The sequence below is a fragment of the Gigantopelta aegis genome, chromosome 7, assembly GCF_016097555.1.
Source record: "Gigantopelta aegis isolate Gae_Host chromosome 7, Gae_host_genome, whole genome shotgun sequence".
Classification (NCBI taxonomy): Eukaryota; Metazoa; Mollusca; class Gastropoda; order Neomphalida; family Peltospiridae; genus Gigantopelta; species Gigantopelta aegis.
Window position 1 is genome coordinate 45861149 of NC_054705.1, and position 23647 is coordinate 45884795.

General features: G+C 40.4%; 1 protein-coding gene across 3 annotated transcripts in view; it reads left to right on the forward strand.

The window, feature by feature from the left end:
- Window positions 1-20074: 20074 nt before the first annotated feature.
- Window positions 20075-23647, forward strand: part of LOC121376936 (fucolectin-like) — a 41769-nt gene continuing 38196 nt past the window's right edge. For 2 of the 3 annotated variants that reach the window (XM_041504742.1, XM_041504745.1), the window contains exon 1: window positions 20077-20777. In XM_041504742.1, the coding sequence (XP_041360676.1) occupies window positions 20723-20777 (55 nt within the window). In that variant the 5' untranslated portion in view covers window positions 20077-20722. Of the gene's footprint in view, window positions 20778-23647 lie in introns of all 3 variants that reach the window. The other variant, XM_041504743.1, reaches the window with a different exon arrangement.

The window sequence follows — 23647 nt, forward strand, 5'->3', positions numbered from 1 at the left end:
TCATTGTAACAATTACTATGTCCCCAAGTTTCATATTTAATATTTACCACGAGAATATTCGATCACCGGATTCGATTGTGCAGTGGTTAAGCCATCGGACATAAGGCTGGTAGGTAATGGGTTCGCAGCCCGGTACCGGCTCCCACTTAGAGCGAGTTGTATCGACTCAATAGGTAAGTGCACCACAACTGGTATATCAAAGGCCGTGGTATGTGCTATCCTGTCTCTGGGATAGTGCATATAAAAGATCCCTTACTACTAATGGTAAAATGTAGCGGGTTTCCTCTCTTAAGACTATATGTCAAAATTACAAATGTTTGACATCCAATAGCCGATGATTAATAATCAATGTGTTCTAGTGGTGTCGTTAAACAAAACCTTTTTAACTCAATAGGTAGGTGTATAACCAGTATACCGCCCTTTAACCAGTAGTAATACTAATGGTATTACAAAACGGTTGCAGTGCACTAATTTTCCTCCGTAGCTGTAATTGTCACAAACAGGAAGGAAATGTTTTATTTAACGACACACTCAACACATGTTTTTTACGGTTATATGGCGTCGGACAGACGGTTAAGGACCACGCAGATATTGAGGTAGGCAGGGTTGAAAATTAACATGAAAACCATGGTCGCCAGCAGGGCCAGTTGAAAAATAAATCGTACTGGTCCTTCTCAAATTCAACTAGCCCTCCAATTTAACTGTACAGCAAAAAACAAAACTAGAATTTTCTTTACCATGAATAATAACCATGTATGATAATAACCATGTATATAGTCCGTTTGTGTCGAAAGAAAAACGATGAATTGGCATGTAACTTCATAATGAATAAAGTTAAAAGTCATATTAAAAACCCACCATATTATTAAGTTTTAAACCCATACCAACCCAAATAACTTTTTAAAAAAGAAATCCATTGTAAATAAAACTGTTTCTTACAATTAAATGATACAGAATAAATATAATTTTAATACGGTTAAAGAATTAACTGCTAGAACAGCCAATTTATGCTGCTTCACTTGCATTGTCTCTGAAGTAATCGATAATGCAGTACAAAGAGACTAAAGCCTTAAAAGGTAGAACTGCACGTGTTTCAGTAAATTAGTCTGGAAGTGGCAGTCCTCTTTATGGCGATGCAAGAGGGATGAACTCTCCAGTAAAGGATTTCCTCGGGAGTGGCTGTCTTCCTATAGACAAGGCACTAGATAAAGATTGATGGAATCATCCACTATTTTTCCAAGTATCCATTCGACTCTGCATTGTACAGAGATGCGGCCCTGATCTCGTATTACTGTTTTGTCGTTCAGATTTACCTTGGATGTTCCATCAAGATTTAACCCAAGTTTTATAAATATATATTTTTATTTATTTACACTGAACTTCCACAAAAAAGTTATTTTAGATAGTATGAGTTTACAATTTAATAAATCACCACGTTTTTTATATGAATTTCATATTTGCATGCCAATTACTAGTAATTGACTTTTAGAATAATCCCTGTAGTAATGGGAAAATGTCATTGTTAATGTGAATTAGAACTACAAGATAAATTTTGATTTTGTCCCAGAATAAAATACTAGTAAGCTAATTAAATAGGATTAATTTGTACCATAACATTTAATAATGTCAAAACATAGGTCTATTAGATAATTATGGCGTATCCAGTCCATTCCAATAAGCCGACGACTTTAAAAAAACAAACTATTTCAAGTGTCTACAATACGTTTTCAGCTATATTTGTTAACAGCACCAGACCAAAATCGTAGAAGCTGAGACTGGGTCTGGTTTTACAAGAAAATAGTTATGCTTGGAAATAGGGTAATTGAGAATATAAAGGAGTACAAATACCTGGGACTAACGCTAAACAAACTTAAATTTAACACAACCAAAAAACTGCTAACACAACGAGCAACAAAAGCTATGTATTTCATTTTATCTAAATCTAAAGATAACAACCTATCAATCGAATGTAAATTAAAACTATTCGACTCTATGGTAACCCCTATCCTTCTATATGGTTGTGAAATATGGGGATATGAAAATACAGATATAATTGAAACTATACATGTAAACTTCATGAGATGCATACTGCCTTTAAAAAAGAGCACACCGTTGTTCATGATATATGGCGACCTCGGAAGAAAGCCACTCAAATTCATTATACAACAAAAAATAATTAGTTTCTGGGCCAGAATTGCAATGGGAAAACAAACAAAGATTTCATTCTTACTACACTAATTAATGTTGCGTGATCAGTTCTTGAATGAACACAGTTATAAATGGATAAATAATATCAAAGCTACACTTGATAATCTTGGCATGTCAGACACATGGATGTACCGAAACTTTCAATCCACTAAAATATTAATAGAACAAATAAAATTAAGGCAGCATGACCAGTACATTCAAAACTGGAACAGTGATAAAAATATATCTTCCAAAGAAAAAATTTACAATATCTTTAAAGATAATCTTAGCTTAGAAAACTATTTTAACATTTTACCCAAACATATCTGGTCCAACCTTATTAAATACAGAACTGCGAACCATTACCTACCAATTGAAACCGGACGATGGAATAATATCCCTTTAGAATACAGATTATGCACACTACGTTTTTCACAGATATCCGCAAACTACTTTTGAAACCATATTTCTATGTTAAACCAAGTACATTAAAGTATAATGAATTAATTAATACCCACAGAATTAGTTATTTAAAAAACACATGCAAACTAATAAAAGAAATCATGAATAAATTTAAGAAGCCGTAAGTTTGTATGTAGCAAACATATTACATATTATTTACTACATCATAAGCTATATTTATATACCATTGATAAAATATCTCATTTACTGATTTTTGCATTTGCATTATATCTGTACTACTACCAATATTATAATTATACTATTTTTGCTCCTGTAAACCATGTCCTACCATTAAACACATGTCCTCATATGCCGTAGAATACGGCTTGAGTGTAATAAATTCTTGTCTTGTCTTGTGAAAATATAGAACATGTTCAATAATATCGTCTCCTGCCAGAACTGTAGTTCGCTCCAGCAGAGACGCGGTGTCTTTTATCACATTGGCCATTCGATTCAGTTTTAGTGTGTTCTTTTTTTAACTGGTACAATTTTCGCCAGACTCTTAAAGTCGATAGTCGTCCAACGGACTACTTTTGTAAAATTCTTAGTCGCCCTTAACCATTTTTCAACCCTGGGTAGGAAACCCTTTGTCGCAACTTCATGGGCTAGTCTTTTTGATTAGCAGCAAGAGATCTTTTATATGTACCATCCCATAGACAGGATAGCACATACCACAGCCTACGTCTCGCCCCTTGTCACAAACAGATGATGCAATCAACTAACATAATTATAATGAATCATTTGTAAAAAAAACAAACCCAAAAACAAAACCTCCACCTTTCCCACCATATTTTTACGTCGGTAAATAAGTTTTAAGTCGGTAAATAAAAACTAACATTTTGTTAATCAATATACCCCCATCTCCCTCTCTGTCTGTATCTCTCCCTCTCTCTGTCTGTTTGTCTCTCTGTCTCAGTGTCTGTCTGTCTGTCTGTCTCTCTGTCTCGTAGCAAGACTTTAAAATCATCGGCATAATATAGATTAATAATAATTCATTCCATATTAGACCAGCAACTAAAAACTGATTCTGAAACCTGTATTTCAAAATGTCTCAGTAACATATTAACAGAAAACAATATATATAACTCACATAGGCCCTTGGGCCTTAATGAACACCGTAACGTAGTTGTACACAAATCCATTTTATTTATGTATAACACGATTTTCGATAGTATCGTAGAATCAAACGCACACACAAATCCAACAAGCGGAATATAGGCATTCAGAACGCATCATGAACATATCTTAATATTCCGAGCAATTTATACCGAAAGAATCCCGAACATCTCCTAATATTCCGAGCAATTTATACCGAAAGAATCCCGAATGCCACTTGCACAAAAATAAATACAATTTTCGTAAACAGTCGGTTCGCCTCGGTAAAGTTTGTTTACAATCATTTTGATTGGCTACGGTTAACCGGGAGTAGAAATGATTGGCTACGGTTAACCGTAAGTAGGCCACGATTGGCTAATTATTAACTGAGGTTAAAACGAGTCCATTTTTATTGTAAATAAACCTCACGACTTTGTCTTTGCACTTGCACCATGTACTACCAAATACAAGCTTTATTACAGCAACATAAGGTCAGACACTTAGGGTTCCAGAAGAAGAAGCAGATAGGAATCCAGACAGCCGGATAAATAAGTAAGATTAACCTGTTAGATATTATAATTCATCTTACCAATAAGTGCAAATTTAGATACGATATTGAGGGGGTGGGAAATGAAATTTAACATCTTACGCATGTATACAGTTATTGACATATTCTTCCTACTGACAGTTGACGACCGACTTAATAAACGCATTGTTTTTGGTAGCCAAATAAAATATGCTAAGCACTAGGCTTTTTAACCAATACTTACACTATAAGGGACCCTCCCCCCCCCAAAAAAAAAAAAACACCCAACAAAAAAACAAAAACCCTTCAAATTAGATAGGTAGGCTAGTATAACCCCCCCCCCGTCATTGTATTTCATTATAATCCAAAGACGGGGGGGGGGGGGAGGGGGTCTTGGATAACCGTTGAGTACACTAGAATTGGGACTTAGGACAATAGGAACAACCTCAACACCAAACTAGGGTTTACAAACAGACAGCACGCACACCGCATCTGTACATAGGGTGCATTGACCAGTGATAACAATGTACCCGCCCCCATTTAATGGCCCAGCACGTACTCTAATAAGGAGCCGGACAAAAGAATACCGGCTTCGAGTACACAATTGCAAACCACCCAGGGGAAGCCGGACAAAAGAATACCGGCTCCGAGTACACAATTGCACTGCACCCAGGGGAAGCCGGACAAAAGAATACCGGCTCCGAGTACACAATTGCACTACACCCAGGGGAAGCCGGACAAAAGAATACCGGCTCCGAGTACACAATTGCACTGCACCCAGGGGAAGCCGGACAAAAGAATACCGGCCTACCCCATCCCACCCCCAAATACTTGCTGCTGGTGATCTACTTGGTACTTGGTGACACTGAAGAGGAGGACGTCGTTGACTGCAACAACAACAAGATCGGGGAAAATCCTGGAACAACAGCGCCTTGCCTACCGGTGTGTACACAAGTGCACGAGCCTCCCCTGGGTTGTCATACCACGACCAGAAGCGTTCAGGCCCTTTATAAGGGCCATATGGGAAACCTAGGGAGACACCACAGCATCATAGCGGTCTAATTAACGAGCTACTCTCGATTCACTAATGTCAAAACCTATATTAGCTCTGGAACTTTCCTTTTGACCGACCGTTCGAAATTGCGCCCAATTTCCTCAATCCAAATTGCGCACCTTTTCTCTTTGGCATAATACTTTGCTCCATTCCAAATTCAATAGCACCATCACCCCCCCCCCCCCCCCCGCCTCCGCCTGCTACCGACCACGGTCGGGCTGCTGGTGCTCCCTTGCACCTGCCAGTGCAGGCGGTCCCTCCTCTCCCCCTCCCCCACCTTTCCTGTCCTGGACGGAGGAGCCGGCCGAGGCCGGCTCTTGTGCCCAGGACAGGCGTGCGCTACAACAGCTTGCTCTGAATGTGCACGTAGAATCCTATGACCTGACCTGACCCAAGTCCATTTTATTATTAAAGAGACACGAAGGTGTTTGGGTCGGTGGGTTTGTGAACTGACTTTTTCTCTGTACAAACCGGTTATCTTATTGGACACGTCTGTTAATTTTTTTTGTCGCGAGCACTGTAAATCGTATGATGATGATCTATTCAAAATGATATAGGCTACATTTGGGTAATACTAAAACATTAAACAAGTTTGAAAATGTAAAGCATTTCTTTCTCTCTCTCTCTCTCTCTCTCTCTCTCTCTCTCTCTCTCTCTCTCTCTCTCTCTCTCTCTCTCTCTCTCTCTCTCTCTCTGTGGGGAAAAATAACTAAGTTAGACACCAAATATTGTGTTGTTAGGTAAAGCTATGTATAATGCTTTGTTGTTTGGGTTTTTCTTTTCTTTTTCTTTATTTTTTTAATTATTATTATTATTTTTTTTTTTTTTTTGGGGGGGGGCGCTCGTTGATGCGCGGTCGGTCTAGGATCGATCCCCGTCGGTGGGCCCATTGGGCTATTCCTCGTTCCAGCCAGTGAACCACGACTGGTATATCAAGGCTGTGGTATATGCCATCCTGTCTGTGTATCCCTTGCTACTAACCCCTGCGTGTGCTGTAACCTCACCGTGGTGCAGGGGTGTAACATTCTCTTTGAGAATGGCCAATACAGCACAAAATTGAAGTTTTGAGTAAAATTCAGTATCTGTAAAATTCTGTGATATTTGTGTTTTTGCACAGTTCTTTACACTGTTTTTGTTTAAGTCTTGAATTTTTATATTGATGTTGATCATCACTTTATTTATTTGCATTACCATAGTTTGACACCCAATAGCCGATGTATTTTTCGTGCTGGGGTGTCGTTAAACATTCATTCATTCATTCATTCCCTTGCTACTAAAGGAAAAATGTAGCGGGTTTGTTTTGACGACTATGTGTCAGAATTACTTGACATCCAATAGCAGATGATTAATAAATCAATGTGCTCTAGTGGTGTCGTTAAAAAAGTTTGTATAGTAGTTGGTACATTGACACTAGTTCACATTAAATTGTAAGAATTTACTGGCCCGATAAATAAAAGTTTGATGTGTTTAACGGCACCACTAGATCACATTGATTTATTAATAATCGGCTACTGGTGGTGTGGTAATGGTGATGGTAATGGTGGTGGAGGTTTTGGTGGTGATGTGGTAATGGTGATGGTGGTGTGGTAATGGTGGTGGTGTGGTAATGGTGGTGTGGTAATGGTGGTGGTGTGGTAATGGTGGTGTGGTAATGGTGGTGTGGTAATGGTGGTGGTGGTGTGGTAATGGTGGTGGTGTGGTAATGGTGGTGTGGTAATGGTGGTGTGGTAATGGTGGTGGGTGTGGTGGTGGTGTGGTAATGGTGGTGGTGTGGTAATGGTGGTGTGGTAATGGTGGTGGTGATGTGGTAATGGTAATGGTGGTGGAGGTTTTGGTGGTGATGTGGTAATGGTGATGGTGGTGTGGTAATGGTGGTGGTGTGGTAATGGTGGTGTGGTAATGGTGGTGGTGATGTGGTAATGGTGATGGTGGTGTGGTAATGGTGGTGGTGGTGTGGTAATGGTGTGGTGGTGTGGTAATGGTGGTGGTGTGGTAATGGTGGTGTGGTAATGGTGGTGGTGATGTGGTAATGGTGTGTGGTGGTGTGGTAATGGTGGTGTGGTAATGTGGTAATGGTGGTGTGGTAATGGTGGTGGTGGTGTGGTAATGGTGGTGGTGTGGTAATGGTGGTGTGGTGATGGTGGAGGTGGTGGTGTGGTAATGGTGGTGGTGGTGGTGGTGTGGTAATGGTGGTGGTGTGGTGGTGGTGGTGGTGTGGTAATGGTGGTGTGGTAATGGTGGTGTGGTGATGGTGGAGGTGGTGGTGTGGTAATGGTGGTGGTGGTGTGGTAATGGTGGTGGTGTGGTAATGGTGGTGGTGGTGGTGTGGTAATGGGTGGTGTGGTAATGTGTGGTGGTGGTGTGTGTGGTAATGGTGGTGGTAATGGTGGTGTGGTAATGGTGGTGGTGTGGTAATGGTGGTGTGGTGGTGGTGGTGGTGGTGGTGGTGGTAATGGTGGTGGTGGTGTGGTAATGGTGGTGGTGGTGGATGTGGTGGTGGTGGTTGATAGTGGTGGTGGATGTGGAGGCGGTGGTGGTGGTGGTGTTGATAGTGGTGGTGGTGGTGGTGGTGGTGGATGTGGAGGCGGTGGTGGTGGTTGTGTTGATAGTGGTGGTGGTGGTGTTGATAGTGGTGGTGGTGGTGTTGATAGTGGAGGCGGTGGTGGTGGTGGTGTTGATAGTGGTGGTGGTGTTGATAGTGGCGGTGGTGGTGGTGGTGGTGTTGATAGTGGTGGTGGTGGTGGTGGATGTGGAGGTGGTGGTGATGTTGATAGTGGTGGTGGTGGTGGTGGATGTGGTGGTGGTGGATGTGGAGGCGGTGGTGGTGGATGTGGTGGTGGTGGTTGAGGTGGTGGTGGTGGTGGGAAGTCTATATAATCACTTGTTAATGGTGGTGGTGGTGGTGGTAATGGTGGTGGTGGTATGTGGTGGTGGTGGTTATATATACTTTCATATTACAAGACTATCTTAGAAAAACATTGAACGTTCTTCATTTAAAATAAATAAATAAAATCAGAATATGTGCACATAAATAAAATATAGAACTTGGCAGGTATAGAACTATTGAAAGATCGCAGAGAAAATGTACACTATGTAACAAACATGAATATAATATAGAACTTGGCAGGTATAGAACTATTGAAAGATCGCAGAGAAAATGTACACTATGTAACAAACATGAATATAATATAGAACTTGGCAGGTATAGAAATATTGAAAGATCGCAGAGAAAATGTACACTATGTAACAAACATGAAATAAGAAGGAAGGAATTGTTTAATTTAACGACACACTCAACACATTTTATTTACGGTTATATAGCGTCAGCTGGAGATAAAACATTTCCTTAATTTTCTTAGTATTATAACTGTCCTCCATGACTGCCAATCCCTATCATGTAATAGATGTACATAGCTATTTTTTATTATTATTATTTTGCGATGTTCTTTCTTCTAATAAGATGTATACTATTTATTATGTATATGTGTGTGTATAGTATACCAGGGTTGAAAATTAGCAGTCGTCCGGTCGCCCGTGGCGACGTTCATTGGCTAAGGGCGACGTTCATTGGCTAAGGGCGACTAAATTGTTTACAAAGGTAGTCCGTTGAAACTGAATCGAATGACCAATGTGAGAAAATATATCGCGTCTCCGCTGGCGCGAACTACAGATCTGGCAGGAGACGATATTATTGAACATGTTCTATATTTTGATAGCACCAGACTCAGTCTCAGCTTCTCAGCTTCTACGATTTTGGTTTGGGGCTGTTAACAAATATAGCTGAAAACGTATTGTAGACACTTGAAATTGTATTTTTTAAAGTCGTCGGCTTATTGGAATGGACTGGATATGCCTTGTCTATAGCAGGACAGCCACTCCATAAGAAATCCTTTACTCGAGTGTTCGTCCCTCTTGCATCGCCATAAAGAGGACTGCCACTCTCTGACTAATTTATTAAAACAGGCGCAGTATTGGCTTTTAAGGTTTTAGTCTCTGTATACTGCAGTATCGATTACTTCAGAGACAATGCAAGTAAAGCTGCATAAATTGGCTGTTCTAGCATTTTGTTTTACCCCTGTATTAAACATATTTAAAATATTTTGAGTGCGTCGTTAAATAAAACATTTAAACATATTTAATCTGTATTATTTAATTGTAATTTGTAAAGAAACATTTTTGTTTATAATGGATTTCTTTTTCAAAAAACAAATAAAAAAGTGTGGGTTGGTAAGGGTTTATAACTTAATAACTTTAAATTTGACTTTTAACTTCATTCATTATGAAGTTACATGCCAATTCATCGTTTTCCTTTTGACATAAACCAGATCAGTAGTGTAATTGTTCGTTGGGCAGATAAGTGAAAAATCTTTATTTTGAAATTTGCCCTTGTCTTGCCCCACTGTCTTGTAATTATTATCGGTCAGTATCAGCGCACAGGTCTGTTCGACCGTCTAGAATCTCTTGTACTTGCCCTTTTATGTCCCACGCATCATTTTTGTCATCCATATGAATTTGAATTTTTGACCTCCGATAAGATCGGTGGCCGGACTCGGGATGTGTGTGTGTAGGGGGGGGGGGGGGGGGGGGGGGTAGTGTTGAATATGGGCAGAATTTTGAAAATAGCAATTAGTAAAAAGTTAGTAGAATAAAAAAATAAAAAAATTACAAGCCAAAAATAAAAAGAATTGACTGCTCGGCCGAATATTTATATAATTTGGAGCATTTTAGAAGGACAGTCCAAAAATAAATAAGAGAAAGAAGAGAGGATCGGACTATTTAATAATATTAAAAAAAGAAGAAGTTATTTCGACATAAAATTTTGAACGAAAGTCTAAATGTTTAAAGTCCGATATATATGTCCACGTGAGTGGCCTCGTTAAGGCCGTTGGAGGTTGGTCTACGGCGAACCGATGAGCGGAGAGCCGGCAAAGGCGGGGATGAAGTGCTTCCATCTCTGGTCGGCGAGGATGGTTATGACACTCCGGTAGTCGTTGCCGAAAAGTGCCTTGACGATCCTGTGGATGGTGTGGCTATCCATCTCTCTAACCAGGACCGCTTGTCGGTAGACTCCTCGGCGCTGAGTTAGTACCAACCCCGTCTTGCCGGCTGTAGATTTGATGGTGTGTAGCTCGTAAGCGCTTCCATCAGGCAGTTGTTTCAGTTCTGGTTTCACTAGTCCGCCCATCAGGGATGCCGGATCCGAGGTGTCCCCCTGCACGAACTTCAGGAAGCCGGACATGATTTTCCAGATCTGAACTTTCCAGACGGCTTCCGAGTCGGAGGGGGGCGGTGGTTGTGAAGGTGGAGGCCGGGCCTTGTCAGGTTGGTCGCTCGGCTGAGCGACGGCCTTCCTCTTTCCAACGGCGGCTGATCGGGCCGGTGGCTTGACGACTGGCAGTACCGGGGATACCGGCCAGTTCTGTCTGGGCCACGTAGTGGTCGGCGATGGAGGGCCTTTACGGGGCGTCTCACACACCGCGGTGTTGAGTCTGTCCCTCTCGGTGGTCGACGGTTCCGGCGTAGCAGGTTTCCTCGACTCAGGCTGGGCTGGGGGCGGCGTCGCAGAAGAGACCGCCGCTGGCGGTTGAGCCGCCAGTTTTGGTCCCCCCCCCCCCCCCCCGTGCCGTTCCTGGCGCGCTTTTCCTCTTCCTCCATCTCCTCCTCTTCTTCTGTACGATCGCGTCGCGTACACCAAAGTCACGGAAGCCCGTGACCCGGTGTAAGTGACGCGATATTCAAGTAGCTTCCCGTAACTCAGTAAGAGTCCCCCCAGGTGTGTGGGGGGGGGGGGGGGGGGGGGGAACTCGAGAGTACATGGCGAGATGTCTGTCCTCATCGCAAGTTAGCTTGGAAGTCTGCATTTTTGAACTGCTTGAGTTACACAACTCGCGGATGTAACGCTAAGTTGGAACTGATCTAGTTAGACCGGCCTCGGTGGCGTTGTGGCAGGCCATCGGTCTACAGGCTGGTAGGTACTGGGTTCGGATCCCAGTCGAGGCATGGGATTTTTAATCGAGATACCGACTCCAAACCCTGAGCGAGTGCACAGCAAGGCTCAATGGGTAGGTGTAAACGACTTGCACCGACCAGTGATCCATAACTGGTTCAACAAAGGCCATGGTTTGTGCTATCCTGCCTGTGGGAAGCGCAAATAAAAGATCCCTTGCTGCCTGTCCTAAAAGAGTAGCCTATGTGGCGACAGCGGGTTTCCTCTAAAAACAGTGTCAGAATGACCATATGTTTGACGTCCAATAGCCGATGATAAGATAAAAAATCAATGTGCTCTAGCGGCGTCGTTAAATAAAACAAACTTTACTTTTTTTGATCTAGTTAGCGCCACCTATTTTACAAATTGATATTGTGGTTATCTCCCCTGACTACACAAAAATTCTTCTTCTTCATTAGCTATTCACCTTCCCCTTTTTCTCCTCCTCCTCCTCTCCCTTCTTTTTGTACTTCTTCGGGAGGCAGGACGTAGCCCAGTGGTAAAGCACTCGATTGATGTGCGGTCAGTCTAGGATCGATCCCCGTCAGTGGACACATCATGCTATTTCTCGTTCCAGCCAGGGCACCACGACTGGTATATCAAAGGCCGTGGTATGTGCTATCCTATATGTGGGATGGTGCATATAAAAGATCCCTTGCTACTAATGGAAAAATGTAGCGGGTTTCCTCTCTAAGACTATATATCAAAATTACCAAATGTTTCGCATCCAATAGCCGATGACTAATAAATCAATGTGATCTAGTGGTGTCATTAAGGAAAAAAACTTATTTTTTCCTCCTCTTCTTTCTTTCTTTCTTCTCTCCCTTCTTCTTCTTCTTCTTCTTCTGCTGCTGCTGCTGCTGCTGCTTTTGTTGTTGTTATTATTTATAGAACATTATACGAGCTTCTCTATCGTATCATGTTTATGTCCCGAGTAAAGTAATTTTCAATTGTCACTCGGAACATAACAGCAATAACATCATACAATTTATAGGAACAAGCATTTTGCTTCATTAAAGATTCGGACAGCCTCGGTGGCGTAGTGGTTAGGCCATTGGTCTACAGGCTGGTAGGTACTGGGTTCGGATCCCAGTCGAGGCATGGGATTTTTAATCTAGATACCGACTCCAAACCCTGAGTGAGTGCTCCGCAAGGCTCAATGGGTAGGTGTAAACCACTTGCACCGACCAGTGATTCATAACTGGTTCAACAAAGGCCATGGTTTGTGCTATCCTGCCTGTGGGAAGCGCAAATAAAAGATCCCTTGCTGCTAATCGGAAAGAGTAGCCCATGTAGTGGCGACAGCGGGTTTCCTCTCAAAATCTGTGTGGTCCTTAACCATATGTCTGACGCCATGTAACCGTAAATAAAATGTGTTGAGTGCGTCGTTAAATAAAACATTTCTTTCTTTTTTCATTAAAGATTCAACAGAACATAGGACATAACGCTGGTAGATACAGGGTTCGCAACCCGGTACCGGCTTCCACTCAGAGCGAGTTTTAACGACTCAGTGGGTAGGTGTAAGGCCACTACACCCTCTTTTCTCTCACTAACCACCAACAATTAACAACTAACCTACTGTCCTGGACAGGCAGCCCAGATGCTGAGGTGTTTGCGCAGGACAGCGTGCTTGAACCATTTTTGGATATAAGCATGAAAATAAGTTGAAATAACATGAATGATTCGGTCCGGCAGAATCTGTAGCATACCGGACTGAATATCCGGCAGTAATATCAGCCAGTTTCGACCCTGTAAATGTACAATAATCAACAATGTAATTAAAATTAGCTCCACTATTACATGTGGATCTAACAGCAGCCCGTTGGGGGCTCATGTCCAGTTGACCTTTCATTCGACCAATCAAAATCTTACTTGCAAAATCATGCCAGTGATTTGAAAAGAATTTTAAAACATTCGGGATTATGCCAAGGGTATACGTAATGATTCGGGTGAATTACGAAGTATGCCGGAAACTAATTTCAATATAAAATTTTATATAAAATTCGTTTCAAAACAAAAAGAAAACCGTGATGGTATAGCCATAAAATCTGTTTATACTAGTATACTATCCAGAGTTTATTATTGCACTTTTCCCCCTGTTTTTTCAATTTTGAAATAAATCAACAAGTTCGCCTATTACATAAATAGTCTCGCCCGATATTTTTAGAATTTGTATGCTCCCGAATAACGCTATAAAAGGCGAAGTATAATTGGTCGATATTTAAATTGTTATTTATAGATGAAATGTCACCTGGACATGGGAGTCCACGCAATGCTGTTAGATCTACTGGTAAGACCAGTAGAGCTAATTTTAATCAGATTGAATAATCAAAAGGCAGAGTGGAAATATAATTGAAATAATATCAATAATTTGCATATATGCATTAAAATAATGAACCCCTGCGCGTGCTGTAACCTCACCGAGGTGCAGGGGTGTAACATTCTCTATGAGAATGGCCAATACAGCACAAATTGAAAGTTTGAGTAAAAGTCAGTATCTATCTGTGATATTTGTATTTTTGCACAGATCTTTATGGATATTAATGTTGAATTCTAACTCTATTTTACTTTTTTGGTTATAGTATACCACAAAATAATGTTAAGAAACGATTACAATGTCAAAGAAATAACTATTAATATGTATGAAAAAAATGCAGTCATCGAGTGGACCAATCGTCCGTGGACGAATTGTCCAGTGGACGAACCGTATGGAAAGCACGTTTTTAATGTTATTTATTTTTTAATATTGACGTTTTGCATTGATTACCAACGACTTTCCATTTGTTTCCTACAAGTCAGTAGTATTACAATTTTTTTTTTCATTAAACTAAGCGATACGAATGGACGCATTTTAAAAGAAACAAGTAAAAATGATGCCAATAACAATTCCAAGATTTCATAATAATGTTCTTTTTTTTTCTTCTTTTTTTCAACTTCAATAACTTTTTGATCTTGTCTCTTTTCTATTGCCTTCGGTTTGGCAAGCCTTCTGATCGTTCTAGCATTTAGGGTTAGGGTCACGTGTACTTATAGCTATACATCTTCATAAATCAAGGCTAATATTCGTTCCTCGTATTCAGCCTTGATACATGTCGTCAAGAAATCGTGCCACAAAATGCTTAAATTTCATTGGATGCGATGAGATCTGATTGCAACGAATCGCAACGCTCCTTATAGATTCCCTTGTTATTGTAAACAAAGATGGCAGCGTCAGCGTCCGGCGGTTAATTTTTGATATTGCTTTCAAGATTGTCACATGTTACCGATGCTGTGATTGGTCAACGATGTCATCGTGTAAGGGACATAATCGGTGTTACAAATTTTCTTCCAATAGAGGGCGCTATTAGTGGATATCAGTAATCTTGACTACATATATCAAGGCTGAATACGAGGAACGAATATTAGCCTTGATTTATGAAGATGATAGCTATAGAGATCTATAGATGTTGGAAAGATCGGAACTTTGTCCATTAGTCGACTCGCCCCAACCCAAGCATTATACTCATAATACTGTGATGGTGCAATTTTATGGGTATCTGGTCGTTTCGGCCGGTTGCTAGTCACTTCGTACCTTGGTCCTTTCGTACCATAGTCATTTCGTAGCTTGGTTCTTTTGTACCATAGTCATTTCGTACCTAATTTGGTCCTTTCGTACCATTGCAAAATTGAAAGTCATATCGTACCCAATCTAATTAGGTATATAAGATGCAAACACCGCCTGCAACTGACTTTATAAATCGTTAAATATTTAATTTTGTCCCTAAAAAAAGATCAAGTCATTTCGTACCATACACTGAAACAAATTTGTTGTTAATTTAAGGGCGTTTCTGATCAGCAAAAACAAAAAACATATTGTCATTGTGTATAAGTAATAAACATGAGCAATTGGCTGATTTGGTAATCGATAGGGTAGTGAATGTTTTCAGTGGTTGTTATTGTTTATTTCTTAAACAAATAAGATAATAAGTAATAATAAGTAATATTCGACCATTTCAGCTGGTAACTGAAAAAATTTGTTCATATTTATTTATTTATTTATTATTATTAGCATATTTATTAATTATGAATGTAAAAAAAGCACACTTTGGTCAATTGGAGCCAATTTCAGAAGACATCGAAGTTGGCCGTTAGTAGTACATACCAAATACGGCTCTTGTCAGGTAAAATGGAAATAACAGTTGACAGGTGTTATGGTAAATCAATAACGATATGCTGCACAATAATGTGTTCTGATTTTCAAACTGTCAAAGTAAATTTAAAAAACAAAACAAAAAAACACTGCTTTTATGCTATGGTCGATTCGTTTTTTATATACTGGTATGAAATGACTATGGTATGGAAAGACTTCTCACAATGGTACGAAATAACTAAGGTACGAAATGACTTTTTGCAATGGTACGAAATGACTAGGGTACGAAATGACCAGGCAGCATGGTATTTACATGTGCTCTACGTCACAAAAAGGTCACGTGATGCGCTTCAAATGCATGACAAGTCGAAGGGAATCCGCCGTCTAAAAATAGACTTTATTTGACGGTTGAAGGGAAAAATAAATTGATACGTACGAAAAAATATTTGGCAAAAATGCATATTGAGCTACTACGAACATTTGGGGGACCAAAAACACATTGGATATACAGATATAGATATTCTGGACAAGGAAATGTAACTAAATTGTCATTCTAACAATTAAAACAGGTTTTATTAGCCGGAAACTTTATAGCATTGCAACAAAATCAGGAATGTCCCTTTAAAATAATGAAACTATTTCAATACACGAAACCTTGGGGGGGGGGGGGGGGGGGGATCTAGATTATTCGGTAGAGCACTCGACTTAGATGTTTGCGTTGTAGGATCGACCCCCCCCCCCCACACTCCCCACCCCCAGGGCACCGATTCAAATATTGGGTTTTTACCCGTCCCAACCACTGCAACACGACTGGCATATCAAAGGCCGTGCTGTCCTGTCTGTCGGAAAGTTCATATAAAAGATCCCTTGTTACGAGTCAGTGGGCCCATTGGGCTATTTCTCGCTCCAGCCAGTGCACGGCGACTAGTATATCAAAGGCCGTGGTATGTGCTATGCTGTCTGTGGGGTGGTGCATATAAAAGATCCATTGCTACTAATGGGAACAAATGTAGCAGGTTTCCTCTCCGAGACTATACATGTCAAAATTACCAAATGTTTGACATCCAATAGCTGATAATTAATAAATCAATGTGCTCTAGTGGTGTCATTAAACACATTTTTTAACTCTACATGAAATCTTGTAACTGATAAATGAAAGGGAAAAAAAAAAAGAAAAAGAAAAGAAAAAGAATATCATTTTCAAACTTGTATTTCTGCGTAACACGGACTTTGGAGGTTTTGAAAGGTTACAGTAACAGCGTGCCCAACCCTTCTTCGTTGATATTTTGTTTTGGCATTGGGTTTTTTTTTTTTTTTTTTTTAGTAAAATAGAGATATTTGTCAATGGTATCAACACGTGGGTTTTTGGTGGAAGGCCTAAAATATTATAACATTATGACATCGTAAATTGGGGGTTTCTTTGAGCGCAACAAAATTTTGGAACCATCGAAAAATACCGACGTTGAAGAGCTGCGCTAGTGTGGGACGGCCTTTAGGTGTTTCGTATATAGGACTAGTGTGATCAGCTTTATGTTCCCTCAGAGTTACAGTTAGGGTTAGGTCAGCTCTATGTTCCCTCCCAGTTAGGGTTAGGGTTAGGTTAGCTCTATGTTCCATTAGGGTTAGGGTTAGGTCAGCTCTATGGGAACACAGAGGTCAGGAACCATAGAGATGAGGGTTCACAGAGATGAAGGGACACAGAGATGAGAAAACGTAGAGATGAGGGAACACAGAGCTGAGGGAACACAGAGATGAGAGAACGTAGAGATGAGGGAAAACAGAGATGAGAGAACGTAGAGATGAGGGAACACAGAGATGAGAGAACGTATAGATGAGGGAACACAGAGATGAGAGAACGTAGAGATGAGAGAACGTAGAGATGAGGAAAAACAGAGCTGAGTGAACGTAGAGATGAGGGAACACAGAGCTGAGAAAACGTAGAGATGAGGGAACAATGAGATGAGGAAACACAGAGATGAGGGAACACAGATATGAGAGAACGTAGAGATGAGGGAACACAGAGATTAGGGAACACAGAGATGAGAGAACGTAGAGATGAGGGAACACAGAGATGAGGAAACACAGAGATGAGGAAACACAGAGATGTGAGAACGCAGAGATGAGGGAACACAGAGGTGAGGGAACACAGAGATGAGGGAACACAGAGATGAAAGAATGTTGAGATGAGGAAACGCAGAGATGAGGGAACACAGAGATGAGGGAACACAGATATGAGAGAACGTAGAGATGAGGGAACACAGAGATGAGGGAACGTAGAGATGAGGGAACACAGAGCTGAGTGAACGTAGAGATGAGGGGACACAGAGATGAGAGAACGTAGAGATGAAGGAACAAAGAGCTGAGAGAACGTTGAGATGAGGAAACACAGAGATGAGGGAACGTAGAGCTGAAGGACCATAGCGATGAGGGAATACAGAGATGAGAGAACGTAGAGATGAGGGAACACAGAGATGAAGGAACACAGAGATGAGGGAACGTAGAGATGAGGGAACACAGAGCTGAGTGAACGTAGAGATGAGGGAACACAGAGATGAGCGAACGTAGAGCTGAGTGAACGTAGAGATGAGGGGACACAGAGATGAGAGAACGTAGAGATGAAGGAACATAGAGCTGAGGGAACATAGAGATGAGGGAACACAGAGATGAGAGAACGTAGAGCTGAAGGAACGTAGAGATGAGGGAACACAGAGATGAAGGAACATAGAGCTGAGGGAACGTAGAGCTGAGGGAACGTAGAGATGAGAGAATGTAGAGATGAAGGAACGTAGAGCTGAGGGAACATAGAGATGAGGAAACATAGAGCTGATGGAACACAGAGATGAGAGAACGTAGAGATGAGGGAACATAGAGCTGAGGGAACACAGAGATGAGGGAACATAGAAATGAGATAACACAGCTATGAGGGAACGTAGAGCTGAGGGAACATAGAGATGAGGAAACATAGAGCTGATGGAACACAGAGATGAGAGAACGTAGAGATGAGGGAACATAGAGCTGAGGGAACACAGAGATGAGGGAACACAGAGATGAGGGAACATAGAAATGAGATAACACAGCTATGAGGGAACGTAGAGATGAAGGAACATAGAGCTGAGGGAACATGGAGCTGAGGAAACACAGAGATGCGGGAACATAGAGATCAGGGAACATAGAGCTGAAGGAACATAGAGATGAAGGAACATAGAGATGAGGGGAACATAGAGCTGAAGGAGCGTAGAGCTGAGGGAACACAGAGACGAGGGAACATGGAGATGAGGGAACATGGAGCTGAGGGAACATAGAGATGAGGAAACACAGAGATGAGGGAACATAGAGCTGAAGGAACATAGAGATGAGGGAACACAGAGCTGAAGGAACGTAGAGCTGAGGGAACACCGATATGAGGGAACATAGAACTGAAGGAATGTAGAGATGAGGGAACATTGAGATGAGGGAACATAGAACTGAAGGAACACAGAGCTGAGGGAACACAGAGCTGAGGGAACACAGAGCTGAAGGGACATAAGGGAACATAGAGATGAGGTAACGTAGAGCTGAAGAAACAGAGATGAGGGAACGTAACGCTGAAGGACCACAGAGATGAGGCAACACAGATATGAAGGAACACAGAGCTGAGGGAACATAGAGATGAGGGAACATAGATGTGAGGGAACACAGAAATGAGGTAACACAGAGCTTAGGGAACACAGCGATGAGGGAACACAGAGCTGAAGGAACATACAGATGAGGGAACATAGAGATGATGGAACACAAAGCTGAGGGAACGTAGAGATGAGGGAACATAGAGATGAGGGAATGTAGAACTGAGGGAACATAGAGCTGAGGGAACGTAGAGCTGAGGGAACATAGAGATGACGAAATGTAGAGATGAAGGAACGTAGAGCTGAGGGAACATAGAACTGAAGGAACGTTGAGATGAAGGAACGTAGAGCTGAGGGAACGTAGAGATGAGGGAACACAGTGATGAGGGAACGTAGATATGAGGGAACATAGAACTGAGGGAACGTAGTGATGAAGGAACATAGAGCTGAGGGAACGTAAAGCTGAGGGAACATAGATAGAGATGAGGGAACACAGAGCGGAGGGAACACAGAGCTGAGGGAAGACAGAGATGACGGAACATAGATAGAGATGAAAGAACACAGAGATGAGGGAACACAGAGCTGAAGGAACAAAGAGCTGAAGGAACACAGAGCTGAGGGAACACAGAGCTGAAGGGACATAAGGGAACACAGAGATGAAGGAACACGGAGCTGAGGGAACATAGAGATGATGGAACATAGATATGAGGGAACACAGAGATGAGGTAACAGAGCAGAGGGAACACAGAGATGAGAGAACATAGAGATGAGGGAACACAGAGCTGAGGGAACATACAGATGAGGGAACATAGAGATGATGGAACACAAAGCTGAGGGAACATAGAGATGAGGGAACATAGATATGAGGGAACACACAAGGGAACAGAGATGAGGGAACATAGAGATCATCCTGGACTTGCCCTGTTTCTATCCAACATGACATTTTAGCAAAGATTTTGTTTCATCAGGATTAGTACAGCCAAGGCTCTAGAAGCTACTTTCTAGTATAACATACAACAGACTACCTTTTTGTCCTTTATCTTGTATATTTACTGCCACATAATTGTAACAGGTAACGTGAAATGCCCAATGAAATTGAGAAAAAAGAAAAAAAATTCCACCCTCAAAATATCCCGTTAAAAAACGGATAATATAACAAAAGATGCACAACTGACTTCCCAGCATTTGCTCCGGAGCTTTTCAAATATTTAACAGCTGGCAATTCGTTATGAAAACAATAGCAAAAATCAATTCTATGAACAAAAACAAATAAGAACTTCCTTTCATCATTTATGTAATTTTACATCTAAACCCTTGGGATAAAGCAATAAGCGAAAACACAAAAATGACTCTACACCAGGCAGTACGCTGTGATAAAATAGTGTTCGAGTGTGCCAAACTACCAGGCGTGGTTAGGCACTGGAAACGATCGTATTATTATAAATATTTCATTTCATCCAGTGCTAAGAGTTTACAACAACTCTGAAGGTAACCTACTCCAAGTTCAGCCAATTAACGTTTCGGTAACGTCTGCGAACTCTTTGATTGGTTCCTGATACTGTCATCTGGTTTAACGTGAAGCGCATAAACGAGTGTATCGAACGTTGTTTTTCTGCTCGGTCGGACTGAATTCAGGCCTGCAGTTATTTGAAACACCACGCAACAGACCCTCGGAAGGAAAATGGATTCACGCGCCTTGGTCGTGTACTGGATGTATTTTCTAAACAACATTTACGGTAATTATGGTTATCGTACTGGTTCTTTATTATCGTTCTTTGCTGTTCCGCAGATAATAGACTTGGCCCAAATGGACCACTTGAGCAAGAAGCTATCAATTATGTGTTCTTTAAGCCAATTAAAGGTAGAAATATCTAGTAATCAAAAATAGTTTACTAGTACACTGTTCAACAACTAGTGCTATCGGCTTTAAAACGGAGTCTCCGGTATGCATATATTTTCCATGTCTACACCCCTGATATATATATATATATATATATATATATATATACACACACACACACACACACACACACACACACACACACACACTCACATGGTAAAATCAAAATAATGTTTTAGACAAAGCCGTGATTGTTTCCATGATCCACTATCAGGTGCTCGTCCTTAAGAGGACCGCCACTCCTCTAGGAGAACCGGAACATGTTTCATCCCTCCTGCACCGCCTGTAGGACTGCCACTCCAAAGACTAGCTTAGAAAAGCCAAACAGGACAGTGCTCGATGGAATATATAAAGTTGTGATGGCATGTATTTCATGAATCACTGGTAAAACAGTGATGGTATCAGGTGATCGGGAAAGATAAGAATATCCCGCCCCACTTGTAGCACCCGTCATGAGCACAACCTGTCCTACAGCCTTCAAGTCCATACTTGATAGTAGGCATGGACAAGTCCATAGTTGAAATGTAGAATATTTTCATCAAAAAGATGAAGATAAAAATAGGGTATTGCATCAGACATCATTTTAACCAGGGAACTGGCATATACACGATCAGTTGTTATTCACCCCTAGGATACATTTCAAAAAGGTACGGTACTACTTTTATAAAAACCTAAAACTACCAAAATTCTGGAGCGCAGTCCACACCACAAGACTGTCTGCAGCTTCTACAGATTTTAGGATAACCAACAACACACCGGATATACAAAACTTAATATTCTAAGCAAGAAAGTTCAAGTTTTAATGAGTTACTGTACAATTTTATTTTGTTTGTTTGTTATTGACCGTTGTTGTTATTCTTTTTGTTTGTTTGTTTGGGGTTTTTTTTTTTTTGTTCGTAACGACGTTAGATTTTTTTTTGTAGTTTGTTGTTTATCTTTGTTGTTGTTTTGTTTCATTTATTATTATTTTTTAATTTGTTTTATTTATTGATTGACTGAATGATTTATTTATTTTATTATTGTTGTTGTTGTTATTATTTTACTAGGAAGGTTTAGATGAGGGGTGGGGTGGGATTGTACTGGGCATTTCCCTCAAAAATAAAGTTTAAAATTTGTTTTGTATAATGACACCACTAGAGCACACTGATTAATTAATCATTGGCTATTGGATGTCAGACATTTGGTAATTCTGACTTGTAGTCATCAGAGGAAACCCGCTACATTTTCTTTTTAACAGCAAGGGATCTTTTAGATGCACTTTCCACCAGACAGGAAAGCACATACCACGGCCTTTGACCGGTTGTGGTGCACTGGTTGGAACAACAACAACAACAAAAAAAGAAAAGAAGAAAAACAAACAAAATAAAACAAACAAAAAAACAATCTATTGAATGGATCCCCATAGGTGGTTCAATTCTGTGACGCCAGTACCCCAAGCAAGAACTCAACCGACTGAGCTAAATCCCGCCCCCTCCCCCCAAAATACGACCACCGTGTATATAGGCAGCAAACGGCGACGCCCATTGCTGTTGTATTTATGGAATTCAGCTTTTTATGCAATTTTAGCACCATGTGTCAGGGTTGAAAATTAACATGAAAACCATGGTCGCCAGCAGGACCAGTTAAAGAAAAATCTTACTGGCCCTTCTCAAATTCAACTAGCCCTGCACAGCCAAAATCACAATTAGAATTTGTTGTATAATAACCATGTATATAGACAGTTTGTGTCGAAAGGAAAACGATGAATTGGCATAATGAATGAAGTTAAAATTCATATTTAAAAACATATTAAGTTTTAAACCCATACCAACACCATGTTTTTTTTTGTTTTTTTTAAAGAAATCCATTATAAATAAAAAAAATGTTTCTTTACAAATTACAATTAAATGATACAGATTAAATATAATTTTTAATATGGGTAAAGAATTAAATGCTAGAACAGTCAATTTATTGAGCTTGACGTGCATTGTCTCTGAAGTAGTCGATAATGGAGTATAAAGATACTAAAACCTTAAAAGGTAGAACTGCCGCGTGTTTTAGTAAAGTAGTCTGGGAGTGGCAGTCCTCTTTATGGCGATGCAAGAGGGATGAACTCTCCAGTAAAGGATTTCCTTGGGAGTGGCTGTCCTATAGACACGGCACTAGATAAAGATTGATGGAATCATCCACTATTCCATTTATTTTGTCGTTCAGATTTACCTTGGATGTTCCATCAAGATTTAACCCATGCAGTTTTATAAATATATATCTTTTTTATTTTCACTGAACTTCCACAACAAAGTTCTTTCATATGGTATGAGTTTACAGCTTAACAAATTACTACATTTTTATATGAATTTTATATTTGCATGCCAATTACTAGCAATTGACTTTTGGAATAATCCCTGTAGTAATGGGAAAATGTCATTGTTAGTGTGAATTAGAACTACAAGGTAAATTTTGATTTTGTCCCAGAATAAAATACTAGTAACGTAATTAAAGGGCCATTCCTGAGTTTGCTGCAATTTTTTTTAGATGTTATCGATTAACATAAAATATTAGTGGCTGTATATTAAACGTGTTTCTGATCGTTCTAATATTTGTACTAGGTTAACTTTCATTTTATTTCCTAAAATATATTTTTTCATACGTACGAAATTATTTGAAAACGAAATCCAGTTTGGGCTTTTTACAAATATTAAGACGACTAGAAACACATTGAATATA